General features: G+C 37.2%; 1 protein-coding gene across 3 annotated transcripts in view; it reads right to left on the bottom strand.

Annotated features, from left to right (window-relative positions):
• Nrx-1 (neurexin 1) overlaps positions 1-19,661 on the bottom strand; it is a 674,791-nt gene that overhangs the window by 194,111 nt on the left and 461,019 nt on the right. For 2 of the 3 annotated variants that reach the window (XM_076310652.1, XM_076310653.1), the window contains exon 9: positions 9,349-9,420. The exons of the other annotated variant lie outside the window; for it this stretch is intronic. In XM_076310652.1, the coding sequence (XP_076166767.1) occupies positions 9,349-9,420 (72 nt within the window). The remainder of the gene's footprint in view (positions 1-9,348; positions 9,421-19,661) is intronic. 3 annotated transcript variants of the gene reach the window in all.

The raw sequence follows: 19,661 nt of genomic DNA, 5'->3' as shown, positions 1-19,661 counted from the left end.
TTTCGTGACGTTTAGAAAGAATTCGATTTTCTGTCCATGTGTACATAAATATATACGACGATAACACGAGAAATTGATTTTAAAGAGATCTCTTTAACATTTTCTCTGAAATTCAATCTCATATCAATCAACGAATGATTCATTGTAACGTGGACGATGTTACTTTACATTCAAGCGTTCTTCCATTCGACTGTACGTGCAAATTACTTTTGGGCAAAAATGTCCCGAATGTATGCAACTGAAATATTTAACTTTATAACACGACGAGGTGTAATAATTGTAATAGAATATTGTGCATTCGGTTGCATCTATTACAGTAGTTTTAATTACAGAAAAATAATGTACCGTGAGAATGTAACGGGTCGAGAAAGACCCAAGTAAAGAACTAGGTTTAAATTAGGTATGGATAAATGAACGTTTTTCGAGCGTCGAAATTGAATAAAGTGTCCTCGAAGGGGATGATTTTGCGTACAACTGTATTGATCACGATCACGTGGTATTATCAGCCCGCGAGTTAAATTACATTACTAGATCCACGAGAATGTCTACTGAATAGAGACGTGTCAGGATGTCGTTAGTATCAAGAGCTGACGGCTGCCATGAGTGGTCTCCTTCTTGGAGAACAGCGAAATTAAGGTCGACGGGTTGCATATCGGCTGGCGATTAGTTTCTCGAATAGTGTCCATATAAATTAGCAATATGAGCTTATGGAGATATCGAAATCGATCGTCAATTCAACGTGACGATAACGCTGCTGCTTTTCACCAATGAAGAATCCGTGTTCAGTGACCAAATGTCCCTGAATGTTGATACTTTAACCCAAAAGCGTTCCTCGGGTCTTTTATGTCACATTGTGTCCTCACGTTGTATTATTTTTCTACATTAAAATTATTATAATAGATGTAACTTGATGCTCTGGTATTTTCTTAGTCATTTCATAGTGTTATAAAATAAAAAATTCGAGTTCCATACATTTGAGACATTTTTGTCTAAAATGATACAGTTTACGAACAAACTGGAAGTTATTAATATCGACTTGTTCGAGAATACTAAAGTCTCCTTGACTCAGGAGGGTTGTATTATTATTATTGTGTTCTATGTCTCGATGAAATTTTCCCTGTATGATTCCTGTGTATTTATGTTTTTTCCAGGTCTGGAATATTCTGGTGAAACAAAGGTACATCACAAAGTGGAGATAATTATCGATTAAGAATATTTAAATCGATAAAAATCAAGTAGAAGACGTTTTGATGAACATAAGTAAATTAGAGTGAAGTAATTGGTATTACGTGGTTAGATAAGAGCACACAATGAAAATAAGAAACAACTGCGTCTCTTCGTTGAATTTCGCCAGGACTACGTAGTCACTATCGTTAGGGTGACCTTAAAAGGGTAAAGGATCAAATCCTCTCTTAACACTCACGCGATGCATCCTTTGTGCAGATGTCAAAGTGCTTGCCTGTACTTGCATTTGCTCAGAGCTATCGAAGTGAAGTTCGCCCCAGAGTCTCAGAACCGCAAGTTGCATCGTGCAAGCTGCAAGTTTCGAGCGTGATGTGCAACGTTATAGGTCGATGCATAACCACGAGAAACTATGTCACGGACCATAACGTGGTCTTTTGTTAAAAGTGACCTGATCGCGGCGAACAAAACTTATTTTCGCTGATGACCAATAATTGACGTAAATAATAATTAAATTGCGTCTCAGAAGGGTACGTAGCTCTTTGGAAAAAGATGGAGTTATCGATAACTTTAGACTTTGTAATAAGAAAGCTAGACAAGCAATTAAGATGGAGACCAAAAGAGGATATGTGAGCTTTGCGAGACTCTAAACAATTAATTAGGATTGGAGACAAGTGACAAGATTTCATTGGTCAAAATTTATTTTCTAAAGTGTTATTTCTGAAATATTTGATTCCAAGAAATTTGAAGTTTGTAAAGGGACAGGTGACGAACAATTAAGATGACGATCAAAGGAGAGCACACGAGCTTCACGAAACTCTGATTGGAGATAAGTGAAACAGGAGTTAAAAGTTATTTTCTAACGAAAAGTAGTAAATTTTTGAAATAGTTGTTTCTACAAAATTCTAAGGAACAAGATAATTTAGTTTGACTGAATGAAAAGAAAAGGAATAGTTCTAAGAATCGTGGTTCCTGATAATCAAATTAACGTGAGAATATTATTATTCATAAGGAACGGTTAAAATTTGTTTCTTTTTCTGTTGTCAGGTTATCGTTCGATTTAATAATAATTTATATTTCAGGTAACATCAAAGATGAAATGAGTTCGTAACTCATTGGGAATCACTTTTATTACGCGTTATAACCATGTTTGGCTATTAATATCTTAATAACGTAATAATGGTTATAATAAACGTGAAAAAAGTACTCACCTGATGCTGTCAATATCTTATTGCTATATTACTTTCGCGTTTCATGGCTGCTATCTTCGAAATCGAGAGTCCAAGGAACTATACATTCGAAATACAATATTTAGATTGGACATTGATTAAGAGAATAACAATTGCACGGATTGAATCGCTAGAAACTAGCATCTAGAAAGTCTATTTTGTCGATTAAATTTGCTACTAATTAATACTCCAAATCACCGGTACTCCAATTAATACATTACTGTATTCACTTCAAAAGCGAAATAACTTCGATAATTGAATTACTATGGTATTCAGCAGAGTGAAACATTTCGAATTAATTGAAGTTATATTTAAGTCCGACCCTTAAGTTTTGACTCACAAAATTATTGTAATAACAACTAATAATGGAACTAAATAGTATACCGACTCACTGTCAGAATCAGAATTTAACCCTTGGAATAATGCATTGAACATAAATAAATATAATTGAATAGAAATAAAGTATAATTTCTAATCCCTCGAATATTAGCCATCTTGTAAGTAATGCAGCTTTTTTTAGTACGTACTCGAGACTACGAATAAATAACGTTCTGTTCGTAACAAATTGACTATATAATTTTCCTCACACGCTATAATTCATTTCTATTTTCCTGGTCGCCTTTTCATAGTAATTTTCTAATTTTATCTGGACGTACTATCTCTGAATTGTTTTATAACATTGCCTACGACTCTTTTCTATTCAAATGAACTTGAAACGATTTTGAAATAATAATTTTTCAGTCGAAGCCCTTGTAAGGTGACAGGAAAGATTTATTGTACGATAAAAGTACGAACACACTAGCGTACATTCATAATTTACACACACTATATATTTCAAAAGGTTGGTCGTAGCTTACAAAAATTATAATACAAATACAGAGTTACACGAATCTATCCTGGCCCCTGCGAAAACCTCGACCTAGTTTCTCTTCCCTCTAGGACGCTCGATCCTGGCTTTATTCCGAAGGAAGAAAACTCCACAGCCCACGAACAAAGCTCTATAACACCGACTATAACTTGTCGTTTTGATTTCGAGATAACAGAATTTACGATGATTAATTTCTTTCGCGAAGTAGTCTCCCAAATCTGAATACTCTAGCACATCACTTTACGTAATATAGCTGTCAGAGAGACATAGTACAAACAAACTGTAGATTTTCTTCGTTTTTATTTTAATAAATGAAGTTTCACATCGAAGGAGTGTTCTATTATTCGAATACTTATATGTCTTCTTATTAATTCGGATACCAGATGTCTGTATCTCGTTTAGCAAGACTTTGAGTATTTCTGTTTAAACTCTCTACTATCAATGAACAATGGAACCAAAAGAGGTATAGGTTCACGAAGTATAATTCCAGAAGTATAAAATCCATTCTACAATAGAATCTGTCACATCTGAATCTCGTACCCTAATGTGCGATTATTTACCTAATACAGCTGTCACAAAGATACAGAATTCTTAACTATTAAGCAAACTCTCGACTGTCTCCGTTTCTATTTTAATAAACGAAGTTTAATATCGCAAAAGTGTTTCATTATATGTCCCTCCATTAGCTAATATACGAGATACTCTACTTGCACTATTTAAACAAACTCTCGACTCTCTTCGTTTTTATTTTAATAAACAAAGTTTAATACAGCAAAAGTGTTCCATTACATATCCCTCCATTAGCTAATATACAAGATACTCGCACTATTTAAACAAACTCTCGACTCTCTTCGTTTCTATAATATTTTAATAAACGAAGTTTAATATCACAAGAGCGTCCCATTATCCGAACACTTACATGTCCCTCCATTAGCTAATACACAAGATACTCAACTTGCACCCAACTGGTACACACGACGTTCATATTCAAATCATCTTGTATCACCTGTACGCGGGAAAAGCTGCATTACTCACGGGATGTCCCAACGATACTTCTCCGACCATCGTGTCGTCACAGAGTGGAATTCCCTCCGATGCTTAATTGCAGCCAACTGCCAGGAGCGAAAAGAATTTCCACTTGTCCTGGCGTCATTCGCGAACAAGATGCTCGACCATGGTTCCCGCGTGCCAACTGCCACCGACTGGAAGGCATTGTCGGGTTCGTTGCACCGGAAACTTGGCACGCCGGGTAGCCGAGTAATCGAGAAATATATATTCAAAGTTATTTCGTGTTTTCTTACCCAGAGCCCCACCGTGCTGCAGCTGCGCAAGAGTTACGATATTGGTGTCGTGGTTACGCGAGGCATTGGTACACCTCGAGCCCCGTAGACGAGAATTTAGAGAGAGCTTATTCGCGAGGTGAGAGAAACAAAAGGTGGGAGGGTTGGCTGGGTGGGGGTGTTGGTGGGGGGTGGTTGGGTGGGCGTACGTCTCTGTTACGTGTAACCGTGTATGTATACGGGTTTCGGGCGTGTGTGAGGGGCACGTGTACGTATGTATGTTTTCGTGGACATGTATACGTGAAACGATCGTGAGACGAGCTGAACTGATCCTGTTAGCGGAAACGTTGGGCCGGAAGTCCAAATTTCTTTGATGTTCTCGCGCTGGTCGCCGATGGACGGATAACCTTATGCACTCCTCCCTTTTGCTGGAAAACGATGATGATCCAGCGACGTTCTATCCGTTACGCGTTACTTTCGTTCCAACGAGAACGTATCGAGTTTTTTCGTCTAGGACGACATCGAATCCAACCGAGAATTTTAAATATTCGGGCCAAGGTTTTCGTAACTGTGCTTCGACTTTTGGCGGTTTAATCTCCGAATGTTAACCCTTTGGCGACGTTTGCTCGCGGACGATTCCACGGTTCTGGTTGGTAAATATTAAAAATGGAGTACAGTGTACGTAGCTGTACAACAGGAGCGATTGCATCGACAATATACACAGGGACGAATGTCGTGTAAATTATCGGCAGCAACCGTTCGAAATGTCGCGGAGAATCTGTCGATACCTTCGATCGATCGAAACAGTTGTCCAGAGAAACAAAGATGGAGTTTAAATCCCGACACGGTAATCCAACCGGTCGACTCTATTTCTTCTTACAATTTCAGAAGTGGAATTTCTTTCTCGGTCGAGTATCGTTATCAAACTTGAATTTTGTTACCGAGAATTACGACAGTTGTCGAACTGATAAAAGTGTTGCCAACAGGTAGTTATGAGACCGATCGAATAATGTACTCATCGGTACTGACACGAATCTAATGTAAAGGGTTTTTGTATTGAATGAAAATCGAAGTAAGCCATTGTTGGTTTAACGAGACTTTTCTTTGGTAAAGGAACAATAGGTATTGTCGACGTATCGACGAGACGACGAAGATACCAAAAAATATGGAACCAAATCTCCTGATTGTGAAATCATTTAAGTATTTTTATTTATTCTAGAGTGGTATTACTAGAGTTGTACAAATGAAGTTAAAATAGAAAGAAGAGAATAATGTGAATGTTCACTCTAAAAGAGGAAGAATATTTGTTTGTTCAGAGATGTAGATAGCTACACTCTTTCATTTAAAATGAAAGAAGTATATTCATCGAGATTGTGTTTGTGACTTTTAACAGAGTTTCTTCTGAACCCAATACTCTCATCTAATGACAAAATGGTAGGGAAAATTATATTTGTAAATAATCATTGTAGACTTAGAAAAAGGTTTACAGTAAAGAAAATAGCTACACAACAAAAGTCTTCAAATTTTTATTTCAAAATCCTTCCCACCTATTCTACTCTGTTTTAACGATGCCTAGTGTACATTCTAATAAAACAAGTATCAAGCTTGCAATAACCGATATACACCGACACCAATCGGTAATCAGTAATCTATTAAACATACCTTCGAGTATATCGACACAAGAGTACCAATCCCATAGCTAAAGACATCAATAATATCGAAACACCCTATTCCCATCATTAACGACAGTTCCTTACAATATCATTAAATCGATTAGAAAGAAACTTGAATAACCTCGTTCGTCCAATGAAATATTTCTCTCAAAGAATACAATTCCCATCTCCATTGTTCGACGGAACAAATAAATCGCTGGTCTCCTTCCCGCTACTGTACAGTTACGTCGTTGCCAAAGGGTTAAACAAAGTTTGCGCGATCCATCTAAATTTCAACGGGCGTTTCAGCAAGGTTTCAGCGTGCTTCCGTGACTTTTCAATTTTTTTTCCACCCCGGCACGTTTATCGCCAACGTCCCTGTTTCAACATTGTTTTCAAGAGCAAATTAATCGTCGTCGGTAATGAAGGCAGCCGTCACGGTGACGGGCATGGTTCGTGTTGCGTTCGTAGAACGCAGCCGTTTTCGTCCTGAAAGAACAATTAGACGTAGATTTTGTTGCGTCAACATGCAGGCGGTGCGATTCGTTCCGTTCCTCTTTCCTCATGCATTTCAGTGCTCGAGCTAAAGGCAATTGTCAGACGTTCATTAGTCGCTCATTCCACGAGGCAACAGAAGATGATTCGATGAAATGAGTTTCTAGCCGTTCGGGACACTTCCACGGTCGTTGAATCGTTATTAACATTCGCGGTCGATCATCGAACATCGAGCAGGTCGATTTCGCGCGCAATTGGCACCGGTTTCAAAGATAGACGGACACACTCGGACACCCGACGATTCGGTGTTTTTTTCTTTCTTTTTTTTCTTCCGCGAACGATCGCGACAATTCGGACGAATCGACGGAATTGATCGAAAGTCACGAATCGTTGCACGATGGTATCGCGACGACGCGTTTACGCGAAGCTACGCGATCTTTCTCGAGGCTCTGTTACACGTCGACGACTATTGAAGACCGGAGACACAGCGACACGAAGATCACAATGCGAACAGAGAGATGATGCAGATGATCGTGACGAGATGGGTGACAGTGATGACAATACCGAGAGGAGCGAAGATTATTGCGTGCATGTGCAGTGACCAGTGGTGTACCTATAGAGGCTAGCTTTAAGATCGTGATCAAAAATCCCCACGCGTGAACTATATACAAATTGTGAGAGACTTCCTAACCATTCACAAGAAAGCTTGCGGCGAAACGATGGCAAATCGGCACAACTTTACACCGTGGACGTTTTGGGATCGAACGTGTCAATTTTCTTCGAAAAATTTGGATTTGGTTTCGAACGCGACTCTTCGAACGGTAATTTTCTCTTTCGATCGATAACTTTTCGTGTAGATTGATTTTTAAGGTTCACCATTATTTTCATGGTGACGGTATAACCCAGAATGGTAAATGTTTTGAAGAATATACAAGTCGAAATTGCGAATGGAAGTTTTCCTGATCAGAGGCTTCGTTTTCGAGAGAATGGAGTCTGAAAGTTTGCGAGGTACAGTTGAATTAATCGATAATTCAAGGTCACTGAGAATTTATCACCAGCTGTACCTTCTGCAGGAAGGTTAACATGGCATAATAGAAGTCGAGTCTGGTATAATTCAATGGTCTTTAAATTTAATTCGATTGTAATACACTACAGTGTGTCTTTCATCGTGTAGTCCATTATTTCTACTTGTGTTTATATTTGTAAATATTGACAGTTCCACAATCTCAGTTTTATCTATGTAATTATTTTATCCAATCTACAGTCTCTATCATATATCTATCACAGTTACCACTATAATACAAACGAACACTATAAACGTCTAAATAGAACAGAAAATAAAGCAAAAATTGGTTCTAGACAAAGATAACTATCTTCTATCAGAAGAAAAGATTATAGAACTGGTACGAAGATTGGGAATTAATTGCTATTTCTCAACATCTAGAATAATTTACACAACAATCAAATCGTTAATTATTACTTGCGAATACAACAAATTTTCACCGCCTGTTCATTCAACTGGTAACCATTAGCAACATTCCATAATAAATTACCAATAGAAACACAGTGGACTCCTTGGAAATTTCAGATTCGATTTCGTTTAAACAAAGCCCGATACGAAGAAATGAATCCTACTTCGCATTTTCGACTTACTCTTTACCCAAAATCGTTCCTTTTGCTACAAATCTGCTACAATTCTTCTCCTATTTTTCCAAATTTATCTCGTTCAACCCTTTCGGTGCCGAGATTCTCGGTGCACACTACGTGCGGAAGATCTATAATGATATGCACCGAACGTGCACTTCGAACGCCTATAGGCGTTCACCGCACGCAACGTACCGTTCATTTCCTCGGTGACACCGGAAGGGTTGATTCGCGACTCGTACCCCTAACAGGGGCAACGAAGTTCCGACAGTGTTACCGAAACATTAACCGGTCCGATGAACGTTCAAAAATTCGATCAGAAGTTGTCCCCCGCCGAGGGTGTCCCCGTCGGCTCGGTTATCAACGGTAACGTTACCCCGGCTGCTCTTGCTTGATAATTCAAACCATCGAGGAGCAACGGAGGATCGCGAACCGTAATCGAAAAACTGGATGGCAGTTCGGGAACTCGTCTCGAAACTTTTCATCGTCGTGCCGATTTCCCTCCGTTCCCGCCGCGCCGCGCGTTTCTTTCGACAAAGATAAAGAAAAGAAACTAAAAGAAAGGTGGAGAGTAGAGCAGGGTACGTGAGTGGTTCGAGAAGAAAAGTTGGTGCTCTGGTGATCGCTCCTCGCTAAAAAGCTAAGTTTCGCGTGAGAGTTAGCCAATTGCATATATGTATGTATATACATAATGTATACATACATAAATTTATATATATATGTATGTATATACATAATGTATACATACATAAATATATATATGTAAGTATATATATATATGTATGTATATATATATCCAATAATTATACAAGTGCGTATTAAGTGGCCGGGCCAATCAGCGAGAAAGAGAGTGCCCGTTTACGGGCACGAGCTCTCTGTTGCGCTTCATTCAATCGCTTATGGTTTCTTGCTCTTTTTTCAATTAAATTTTTTTCAATTCTTTTTTTTTTTTTTTTTTTTGTCATATTTGTTTGAAAGCGTTGGATACTGAGGCTTACCAAGTGGGACTCTGGGCTGGTGAAGGTGACCACGGCGCCGTGAAGTCGCCTTGCACTTATCGTCGCCGCAGCCTTCTTAACACCCGGTTGTATAGGTCCAATATGCGTGTGTGTCGCAGCCCGATATTCGACCACGACCAACGACCACGAGGGCGCGCAATAGACAGCAACAGTGAGAACTGATTTTAGAAATTTTGTTTCCGGCTACGTCGTTGTGATTGAAAAAAGACCTCCATCCAACTCCGCTCAGTCTTTGAACGCTCTGACCGAATTCATACTCCCTTTACAACCGATCGATCCCTCACGTTTCGTTTCCCCCATTTCCGAATTTTCTTTTCTGTTCTTTTTTTCTTTTTTTTTTTTCTTTCGCTCTTTATCGTTCATTCTTCGATCTAACGTCTCGTTTCGTTTGGTTGTACGTACGTACGTTCGTTCGTGGACACGCTCGCATCTGACGAAGTGGGGCGGGACACGGGAGCGGATTTCGTTCAAATAAAATATCGCGCGAACGCGTTTGCAATTACGGGGGTCCGTGATAAGAGAGCCACGATAACACGTCCGCGAGGGTAGGGGGTCGTCGCGGTAATTCGCTTACTCTCGATATATTCGACGCGCGTCCTGAAAAAGAAGGTTGATTAGTTATCGTTGGTTATCCGCTGATGTCTCCTGCGGCTGCTTCCAGAGGCCTGTTAAAATTTCGTGACGATTACGTTAATTATGTCTACGTGCTTATTATCTAATCTAGGTATCGGAGAATAAAGGAACGGTATTTCTTTTAGCGTGCCACGGAGGGGATATTCTTGAAATTTAATTTCGCGTTGCTTACGGGGAACGTGTTACGGAACAAGCAGGGATCAACCTCTTCGGGAGCGTATTATTTTGTTCGTAATAAATCAAAGTTTTCAGTGATGTCGAACCGTTATATTTGCCGTGGTTGTTGATCTTGCGACGATGTGGGCGTGATACGTCTTTCAGCTAATCGTGTATATTTTATTCGGAATTTTGACGGTTACTCGCACGGTAGAATGTTTAAAATAAGTTAGAAACGAAACGTAGACGTATCTACCCCTAAAGTGATTCGATTTTAATATTTTTAATAATATTGTTAATAGCGTATGTAATAGTAAAATATTCGTAGAAGCTACTAATTTTAATTCACGATAAATGAACTATTCCTGATGTTCCTTTGTAATTTTACGAGTTATGTGTAAATTGAGACTAAAGTTGCAGTTTCTAACTCTGTTAACTATGTATTGTTTCAATGTACGTTGTAAAATATTTCCAGGTACTACTTTCCTATTTTTTTTATATTATTACCCAATTTTTTGATGAATAATTTATCCCTTCTTTCCATTTGAAATTTCTCGAGCTACCTATAACTATAGCTACCTACAACTACCTAATTAAACAATAAACCTATAATCCAATAGCCCCATTAACTGTACATTATTATTAATTATGAACGTCAGAATACATCCACGTAAACAACGTTTCTAAATCTTCCAAAATTACCATATACAATTTTTCGAACCGATACATCTTTTATTTTCATCCTTGCAGATGTGTAGTACAGTCAATCGTCCGCAAATTATTATTAATTTATCGTTAAAATTACCAGTGGCGAACCTCGGAAGATATTCACTGATCTACAATTTTCTACGTATCATTCAGCTATTTTTCATTGTCGAATAACTGGTATAATATTAGTCCTCGATAATCGATCGTCCTCTGTATCGATGCTCATTGTTCAATTCATTTTTTTCGCGCAAGCTAAACCACGAACCAACGACACTACTGTTATTCTTATCATTGTGAACACTCGCGGAATCGAGAAGAGAGAATTTCGCGAGTTCTACGATGTCTATGAATTTATCGGAGCGATTATTTCCAGGGACGAAATGTGCGTCTGGTTATCGGTCGCATTTACGCTGTTAAACACGGCTTACAATGTCCGACATATGTACGTCGAATCGACGAATAAATTGTCGCAACTTTGTGCCAGTGAAATGATCGCATTATCCTCGAGTGCAGTTTCAGTCATTGAATTTGCCGCGGGCGTTCGTTCTTAATTAACGATGTCCCCGAATTTCCAGATCTATCGCGATTGTTTATCGTTGCCGCGTTTAATGTTTCGTAAACTTTTATTCGAATCGCCTGGTTCTGTCGTAGCACATTATTGGCGCGTTTGCATCGGTACAACCGCAATATTGAAAAACGATACGTTGCTCGAAGCTGAAAATCCATCGATCGATAAGTTGTTTGGCATTACTTATTGTTACGTAATATAAGTGTATAGAGAGTGATAAATCGGTTGATTTTTATTCGAAATCTAATCAAAATTTAAGATGGCTGCTTTAAGAAGAATTTGTATCGTTTCAGAAAGTTATAGTTTGTAAGTGAATGGCTGAAGATTCATCGATCGGTAAATTGTTTACCATTGCTTATTGTTACGTAATATAAGTGTATAAAGAGTGATGAATCGGTTGATTTTTATTTGAAATCTAATCAAAATCCAAGGTGGCTGTTTTAAGAAAAATTTGTATCGTTTCAGAAAGTTATAGTTTGTAAATGGGTGGCTGAAGATTCATTGATCGATAAATTGTTTACCATTGCTTATTGTTACGTAATATAAGTGTATAGAGAGTGACGAATCTGTTGATTTTTATTTAAATGCAATCAAAATCCAAGGTGGCTGCTTTAAGAAAAATTTGTATCGTTTCAGAAAGTTATAGCTTGTAAATGGATGGCTGAAAATACACTGTATTTGGTGTATTTATTGTGTGTGAAATATGAAATATTGAAGGCAAATGATTGTATGTTACGAATTGTGTAATGTTGTTGATTGTTTCTTTGGGTGAACTAAACCTTAAAGTTATACACCGGGTGTATTTTAGTGAAAAATGTTTCATCTAAGAGTTGAATGGTTACGAGGATATAATACGATGAGATTAATTTTTTATAAGTATGCGTAAAATGGAATGATACGTATTTCATTACGTTGGTCGATCCAACGTTTAGTTCTGTGTAAAAAAAAATTTCTTACCTATTTGTGTCAAAGATTATTACGTGGGAGATATTCTAACTTTAATTTTTACTATATTACTTTGAGAGATATTTTAACTTTAATTATGCAAAGTGACACGACTAAGACCATTGCTATAACTCTGAAAATAGTAACTTTGGTGAAAATTACTTTAGATGAACTTTACATGGTTCGCATATAGTGAATTATTCGATTTGTTCCTATCGTTTGCATTTTTCTAAACTTCAGATTCATTTTCAATTTTTTAAATAACAGTTCAATTTTTTTTCACAACGAAAGTTACGAATAACAATGAACCAAGTGACGTGCATTATCGCGTTCGTTGAATCATTTTAAAAGAATTTCTACTTATTAACGAAAAAGAGTTTTTTTATCGATATTCGTTCAAAGAACGAGAATACACGGTCTACATAACCTACACGAATTATTACACCTAAATAACAATGTCGAAACATTGAAAAGGTATCGTTACCGAATAAAATAAGTACAACTTACACAGCACCGAGCGATTTTTAACAAAGCAACAAACAATTCCATTACTCTGCATTAAACAAAATATTCGTATTCATTTTCCCGCTTTGAGCAGAGAGTTGGCAATTAAGAGTTCATGCGCGACGAAATTAATTCGCGAATTGAACGCGGTTTTATATTTCAATGAATACCAAAAATTTCGAAACGGAATTTAGGTGAATTATGCAGCAATTACCCCGTGGTTGCGCGTCGCGCTTTAATATTATCATGTTAATGCAACGTCCATGATTTTAATACTTATTGTGTCGCAGCTATGCATATTATAATGCTACATCGAATCCGCGATTGCTTCAACCACCGTGCAAACTTCCGACATGGAAAACATTGACTGAAAATGTTTTCTACGGTGGCTGTGATCCCGCGATAAAGCAAAATGTAAAGTATTTCGATAAACGAACGGCACGGAATATACACTGCGCGCAATTATGGTGGACGAAGTAAAAAATTGTCCGTGTTTCGGGAATGAATGAAAATGGCAAGTAATCTCGATAATCCGATACGTTGAATATGTAATTGCAGTTCACGAGATATTAAATCGGATTTCGAAAATCGATACGCGCCATTGAAATAAAACGTGGCTGCGGAACGGTGGGGATTTGTCGTAAATCTTTTAAGTCGTAGAATAAAAGTCTGTGGTTAAAATACAATATTTATAATGATGTTAAAGCATCGTTTCGCGGAATATATTTGCTTGCTGAAAGGATTCTTGTGTTCTTTCAAACTTTTAGACGACGATCCCCCCCCCCTCCCTCGCCGTAGAAAAAGAAAATTTCTGCGCCCGAGGTAAGTGGTGGGTTTAAGTTGATAAAAGAAAAATGTGGTCCCACGGTTGATGAACTAGGCGATCAATTATATTTTTCCAAGCTAAAAATTTCCATCTGTGCTTCTTCTAAATTGTAAGATGTCTCATCCCTCTATTGTAGACTGTTTACGTTTTTGTACGAATGAAAAGCTTCGACGTTGATTTTATTTTATCGAAGTGATATAATTTATCACGTTAATAATTCACGTTTGTCTTTTTCGTAAATTCAAATGTCACAATACATCGATACCGACTAGAATATTAATATTTATTTACCCCCAGAGATTATTATCTATATATTTGAATATTTGAAAAATTTTCTCCGAAAAGAAGAAACGACCAATGTAACACACTTTGGCTAATAAGAAATCCTTTGAAACAGTATTATGCGTATGTAAATGTGGCATTGAAATTTTGTAATTAATCCGCCACAATAAATTGATGCTAATATGATACGATTAAAGATATCGTGAACCTATTAATTTCGCGCGAATTATACCGACCACTCCTTGGAAATAACTTCGACAAGCAACTCTTCAGACTATTTGCACTCGACGCTCGACAAGTCATCGCACAATTATTATAATTGTATTTTATCCGAATGAGGAGCTCTTAACGGATTGGTATAATCTTCTTAACGAAAATGAGTCCGAACATGGCCTCAATGGGACTTCCAGTAACCCATTCAGAGATGATAATCCGACACTCGTTCTAAGGTGAATTTAAAAATCAATGACTCTCTTTTCTATCGGTCTAATAAAAACTAAAAAATTGCATCGTATACTCCAATATGTACTCCGATATATACTAGAACAAATTGTCGATCATATAAATATTTGTCAAGATTAATAATACAGGAATTATCTAATACTGGTGTTTATGAAATAAGGGTGAATAAAGTTCTAAGATATACGTGTATCGAACGAGGTAGTAATAGGAAGAAAAAATGTACAAAGCACACAATTAATAACCACGCTAACTACGCTGACTACGCTATTCTTATTTTACGCGACACGACACGCTTCGACAATTTTCCAACAACGAAACACTCTTCTCTCGCACCTTATATCCTCACACGCATTCGTTCCCCTTCATTCTAATCCTTAATCTCTCTCGTTCCATGAATCTGGTCACGTACGCCGAAAATTTCCCAGTCAGGCGCTATCTCAATCGCTCTTCTTCCACACTTCGCTCGTCTCGTCTACTCCAAACACTTCGAATTCTCTTCAAACCACACGCAATCCCTTTAATTCTCGCGCGTTACCATAATAATTCAACACGTTAAAAAAATAATAATCAATCCCTTATTCTTCTAGCAAACACGATGTGTTTACCGAGTATCGAGTTCGCTATTTCCGTGGAAACGCAAACACCAACGGATGAAAATAAACGTTTAGACACGATCGAACTTCGAACCGTGTACCAGAAACTAACTCGTATCTCCTACTGTTCTCCAAAAATTAAACGTCTGGTCTCTCGCGCGGTGCTAATATTCCGTACAATTAAAAGTCGCATCCCGACCGCGACAAGAACGGAAAAAAAAGAAGAAAAAAAAAAAAAACAGAACGGAAGAAATGGCCGCCAGGTCGGGTTAAAGTGCTCCGAAGCGTGAAAGAACACAATCGCGTGCCACTTATCGCGCATCGCTCTGGGCTGGGAAAACGTTACGAAGAGGGAAAAAAAAGAATCAAATTCTCGGGGTAATATGAAATTGTTTTTCACCCGGCAAAAAACGCGAGGCATAAATCAAGGGAAGTCGGTGGGGAGGGGGTAGGGAATAACCGGGACGAAGATGAATGTTCGTCAATCATTGACGCAAGCGGCGATAAATCAAACGGCCGGCGACGCATTAAAACGCGAGGAACGACGAATACACGCGCGAGCCAATGGCGCGTCGCATTATATAGCCCCTCCCCACTCCACGCGCGTCCGCGCTCTTTATCCCCACCACTTCGAAATCGAATTACGCGTAAGGTAATAGACGCGGCGCGCGTATTACGAATACGTGCGATCGATGAATTCGCGAATTTCTACGGGGACGCGAGCTAGCACTCGCGAGACGCTCCGCGGTGCTCGACAATGGAATCGAATCATAAACCAGCTCCCGTTGCCGGCATTAAAGTGAATTAATGTTTCGACGAGATTGCCCTGTAATGCTCCGCGCTCGTGTCTCGTCCGCGGGAAATTTAATGGCGGATCAAAAAATAATAGCGACGGGACGTTGGGTGCATGCACGTCAGAGGAAAATGGAGCGACCGGGGCCGGGAAAGGGTGGAATGATAGTTAATTTGAAAGGACATGAAAGGCAATTTCAACGACGATATTGATTGAGTGGAATGTTTTTTTAATGGCCGACTCTTGAGCCCATCGTGGCGATTTTCCATTCGGAAAGTATCCACAAGTGCAGGCCTTGTGTTTCGTGCAGGATCGTGGGAGTCTACCAGTGGGAAAATGTCATTACTTCTGAATAGCGATAAAAGAAACGGAAAGTTTTTTTTTTTTTAAATTAGGGAAGAGATAAATTGTATCTAAAGGAACTTCGAGTGTCATATTTTACTCGGTGGTCTCGAATTCTTTTGCCTAGCTGAAATGAAGGAATCTGAAAATTAGGAAATATTATGGTATTATATTTAGGGAATAGTTGTTATATTAATGGAACTTCAAGTGTTATGTTTTATTTCTAGGCGTAGGTTTGCCTTTGCTTGGATCGGACAGTGAGGACAGGTGAGTAACAATTGCAAACTCGTGAATTTTTCAATATATCAAGGTGACTTTCAACGCTTTAAACGCTATCATATATTTTTTTTAGTAGATACAACTGCAAAAAAATGTATTCAATAATCTGTAGCGATTTAATCTTTAAATGACATCATAAAGTCACAGTGAATAATATTTAGTTTTCCAGATTTTAATTGTTTCGACAGTAAAGATCATTCAATGCCTCTTTCTATCAACCATGACAAACAGCTAAAAGATATGCAGTGTTATTAAAAGAAATTCAAGATACCTTTACAGGCACCTTGATATATACTTTTACATAGTATATACCTTGATAGATACCTTGGCAGGTATCGTTAAAAATACAAGACACGATAAAAGTGAACTATAGATAATAAACTGTTTGAATTGGTAATTATTCGTGACTCGACCTGTACAAATTATTGGAGATGTTCGCGTCATTCAAATATTTCATGTTATCGGTTATAGCCCTCAGTGAATATTAGTGTCGGAAGAATGTAGCCTGATTGTTGATTAGGTATTCAACGCCTATTATCGGGAGACACAGTATACCTGTACTGTTCGCGTCGACTCGGTCGAATTTACTTTCGAACGCAGTTTACTGTAATTCGTTAGTTAAACGTCGGATAATTGGGTAGAAGAGAACAGAAAATACTGTTGAATTTACATCTTGTAAAAAGAGTATCGTCGCGTTGGTTCCAGGAGGAAGCACAAGGCTAAACGCGGTGAATAAAATAAAAGACAATAAAACGAATATACGTCCACCAGGGGAGAAGGAAAGATGCATGCGAAATAAAAAGAAAACAGAATGTGTGTGTGTGTGTGTGTGTGTGTACGTAGTTGCGGTGTAAAATCGTACACAGAGCAGCAATCGTTTGTCTTTTATTAGTCGATATTACGTTCGTTTTTGCGAGGCTGGTATATCCGGACAATACGAATCGTGATAATAGCGGGATTCACACCCGTTTTTATTCAACACCAAACATTTCCATTTATCATCCGTCATAAACGAGACAAAGAAACTGATTTTCGTGCATTTAGTAGACGCGTAACGACTCTATTGATTAATGCACCGTTCGATGAACTCTTGCTGTCATTTTCTTTTATTAAATATTATTATTTTTATTATTATTATTAAGTGTCTTCATTACGTACGTGCGAAAGTATGTATACGAATATACATCGGTAGCAAAGTGGAGGCAACTCCCCTACGAAGGGATTAAAATAATTAATTTCAATACTTACCGAAAATAGTGATATCTTTAACGAATGTTTACAGAAATAAAGAAGCAAGTGTGTCGTTCTACTATTTTTTATTCCTGATTGCGTGATCGATATGCATAATAATGAAATAAAATGAAAGTATACGCGAGTGCAAAGAAACGCAAAGTTTCTTTTCAATTTGGAAAGTGATTACGAAAAATTGTATTTAAAGAAGCTTCGAGTGCAATGTTTTACACGGTGTTGGAAAATTCTTTTGCCTGGCTGAAAAGGAGAAATCTGAAAATTAGGAAATATAATGGTATAATGACAAATTTTATTATATTTATGGAACTTCGAGTGTTACGTTTTATTCCCCTATTGTAAAGATAGTGAGGTGTAGCTAAAAATGTTATGAAAATTTAACTTCAATCTATAAGTTGTGTACGTATGGTATATAATATATACCGTACTAAATATTTTTACAAGTTGATCAACTTCATGAAACAAAGAGCGCCCGAGTAAATTGATGTTACAGTGTCCTTTAAAATTCGGTTAAACTTTAATTTACGGAAAATAAAGTTGATCACTTTGATTCTCGAGAAGCTTATGTCATAAGCCCTTTATACTTCACCATAATAATTTTATACCTTTCTGTTACGGTTTACTTTTATCGGACGACCATTTTTTAAGATGTCAGTGAAATAAGCAGGATAAAGACACCTTAACCAGAATATTTTACGAATTTTTAGGAAAACGATCGTTTTGTTATTAAGCTTCTGTTTAAGACGATTATTAATTGCGATTCTAATGACACGACATATTTACCGTTCAAAGGAATATAATTGGCGGTTGCATTTGCAAATGTGTTTCACAATTATCGCTTTGTACGAACAATGTTTAGTTGATAACGTTTAGGCAATTAATTATACGTACATTGAAAGCTTTCATTGGTATCGAGGAAATACATTGCTTAAAAATACGAAATGAGTTAAACAGGAAACGTATAATTTATTTTTGAAATATTGATACGAGTTTGAAATTGTTAAAAAAAAAAACCGATTGTCTTATATAATAGTTTGTAGTATTTTATACCGTATAATTAAATTTTAAGTCTATACAATTTTCGATAAATAGTGAATCAAATATTTAAATGTATATATGTGTAATAGATCTTCGTATTCTGTATTTATTTTTTCTTATATTAGACAAGAAGAATAATCAAGTTTATTAACTTTCTTTACCTATGTTAGAAATATTTCAAATTCAATTTCTGTTTTCTTACTTTTATATAATTGTCATTTCAATATTTTATCGTATTAGATTTGTTAATTTTCAAAAATTGAATTAAATTTGTGTACTGATAGTAATCCTACTAATTATTCAGCTTGTCACTGCTTAACCTTATTAAAATCACCTTTAATGTACAATAATTTAACTACATTAATTCCAAAGAGGCCCTAAATACGAGTTGAAAAGTTTACTAAAAATATTTTCGCTTCGACCGCATCAAATATTTATTTTCTTTAAAATAAATACAAATCTGAAATTGAAATTGAACCATCTGTCATCTGTCAATCTTCTGACGATATTGCCGTGTTATCTCATTGAGACATCTAATTATAAATATTGATTCAAAATTTTAATGATTGCTTCAACGTTAAACCCATACAAGAGCTCGTAAATGAAGAAAAGCTATATTTCATTTCGTTCAATCTTTTTTCCACTTAACATAAATTTTGTTACAGTACTATATCACAGCAAACTATTCCTATTGACAAAATGCTGTCAGAGAATGACCGATAACTTCCGAATCCAAAGTGGGTGGACCAGTAAGTTCTCGAAAGTACAATTTCAAGCCAAGACCTTTCAAATGACATCTAATTCGTCTACTTTAGTATACATGCTCCGAGTAATATATCTGTCGCTACGTTTTCCTAATTCTCTTAAACGTACCGAGTAGAAAATGCAGACAAAGTAGAACGGTGAACGTAGAAT

Source organism: Ptiloglossa arizonensis, chromosome 4 (genome assembly GCF_051014685.1).
Source record: "Ptiloglossa arizonensis isolate GNS036 chromosome 4, iyPtiAriz1_principal, whole genome shotgun sequence".
Classification (NCBI taxonomy): domain Eukaryota; kingdom Metazoa; phylum Arthropoda; class Insecta; order Hymenoptera; family Colletidae; genus Ptiloglossa; species Ptiloglossa arizonensis.
Note: the sequence above shows the minus strand (reverse complement) of the source record. Positions and strands in the feature narration are given on the sequence as shown.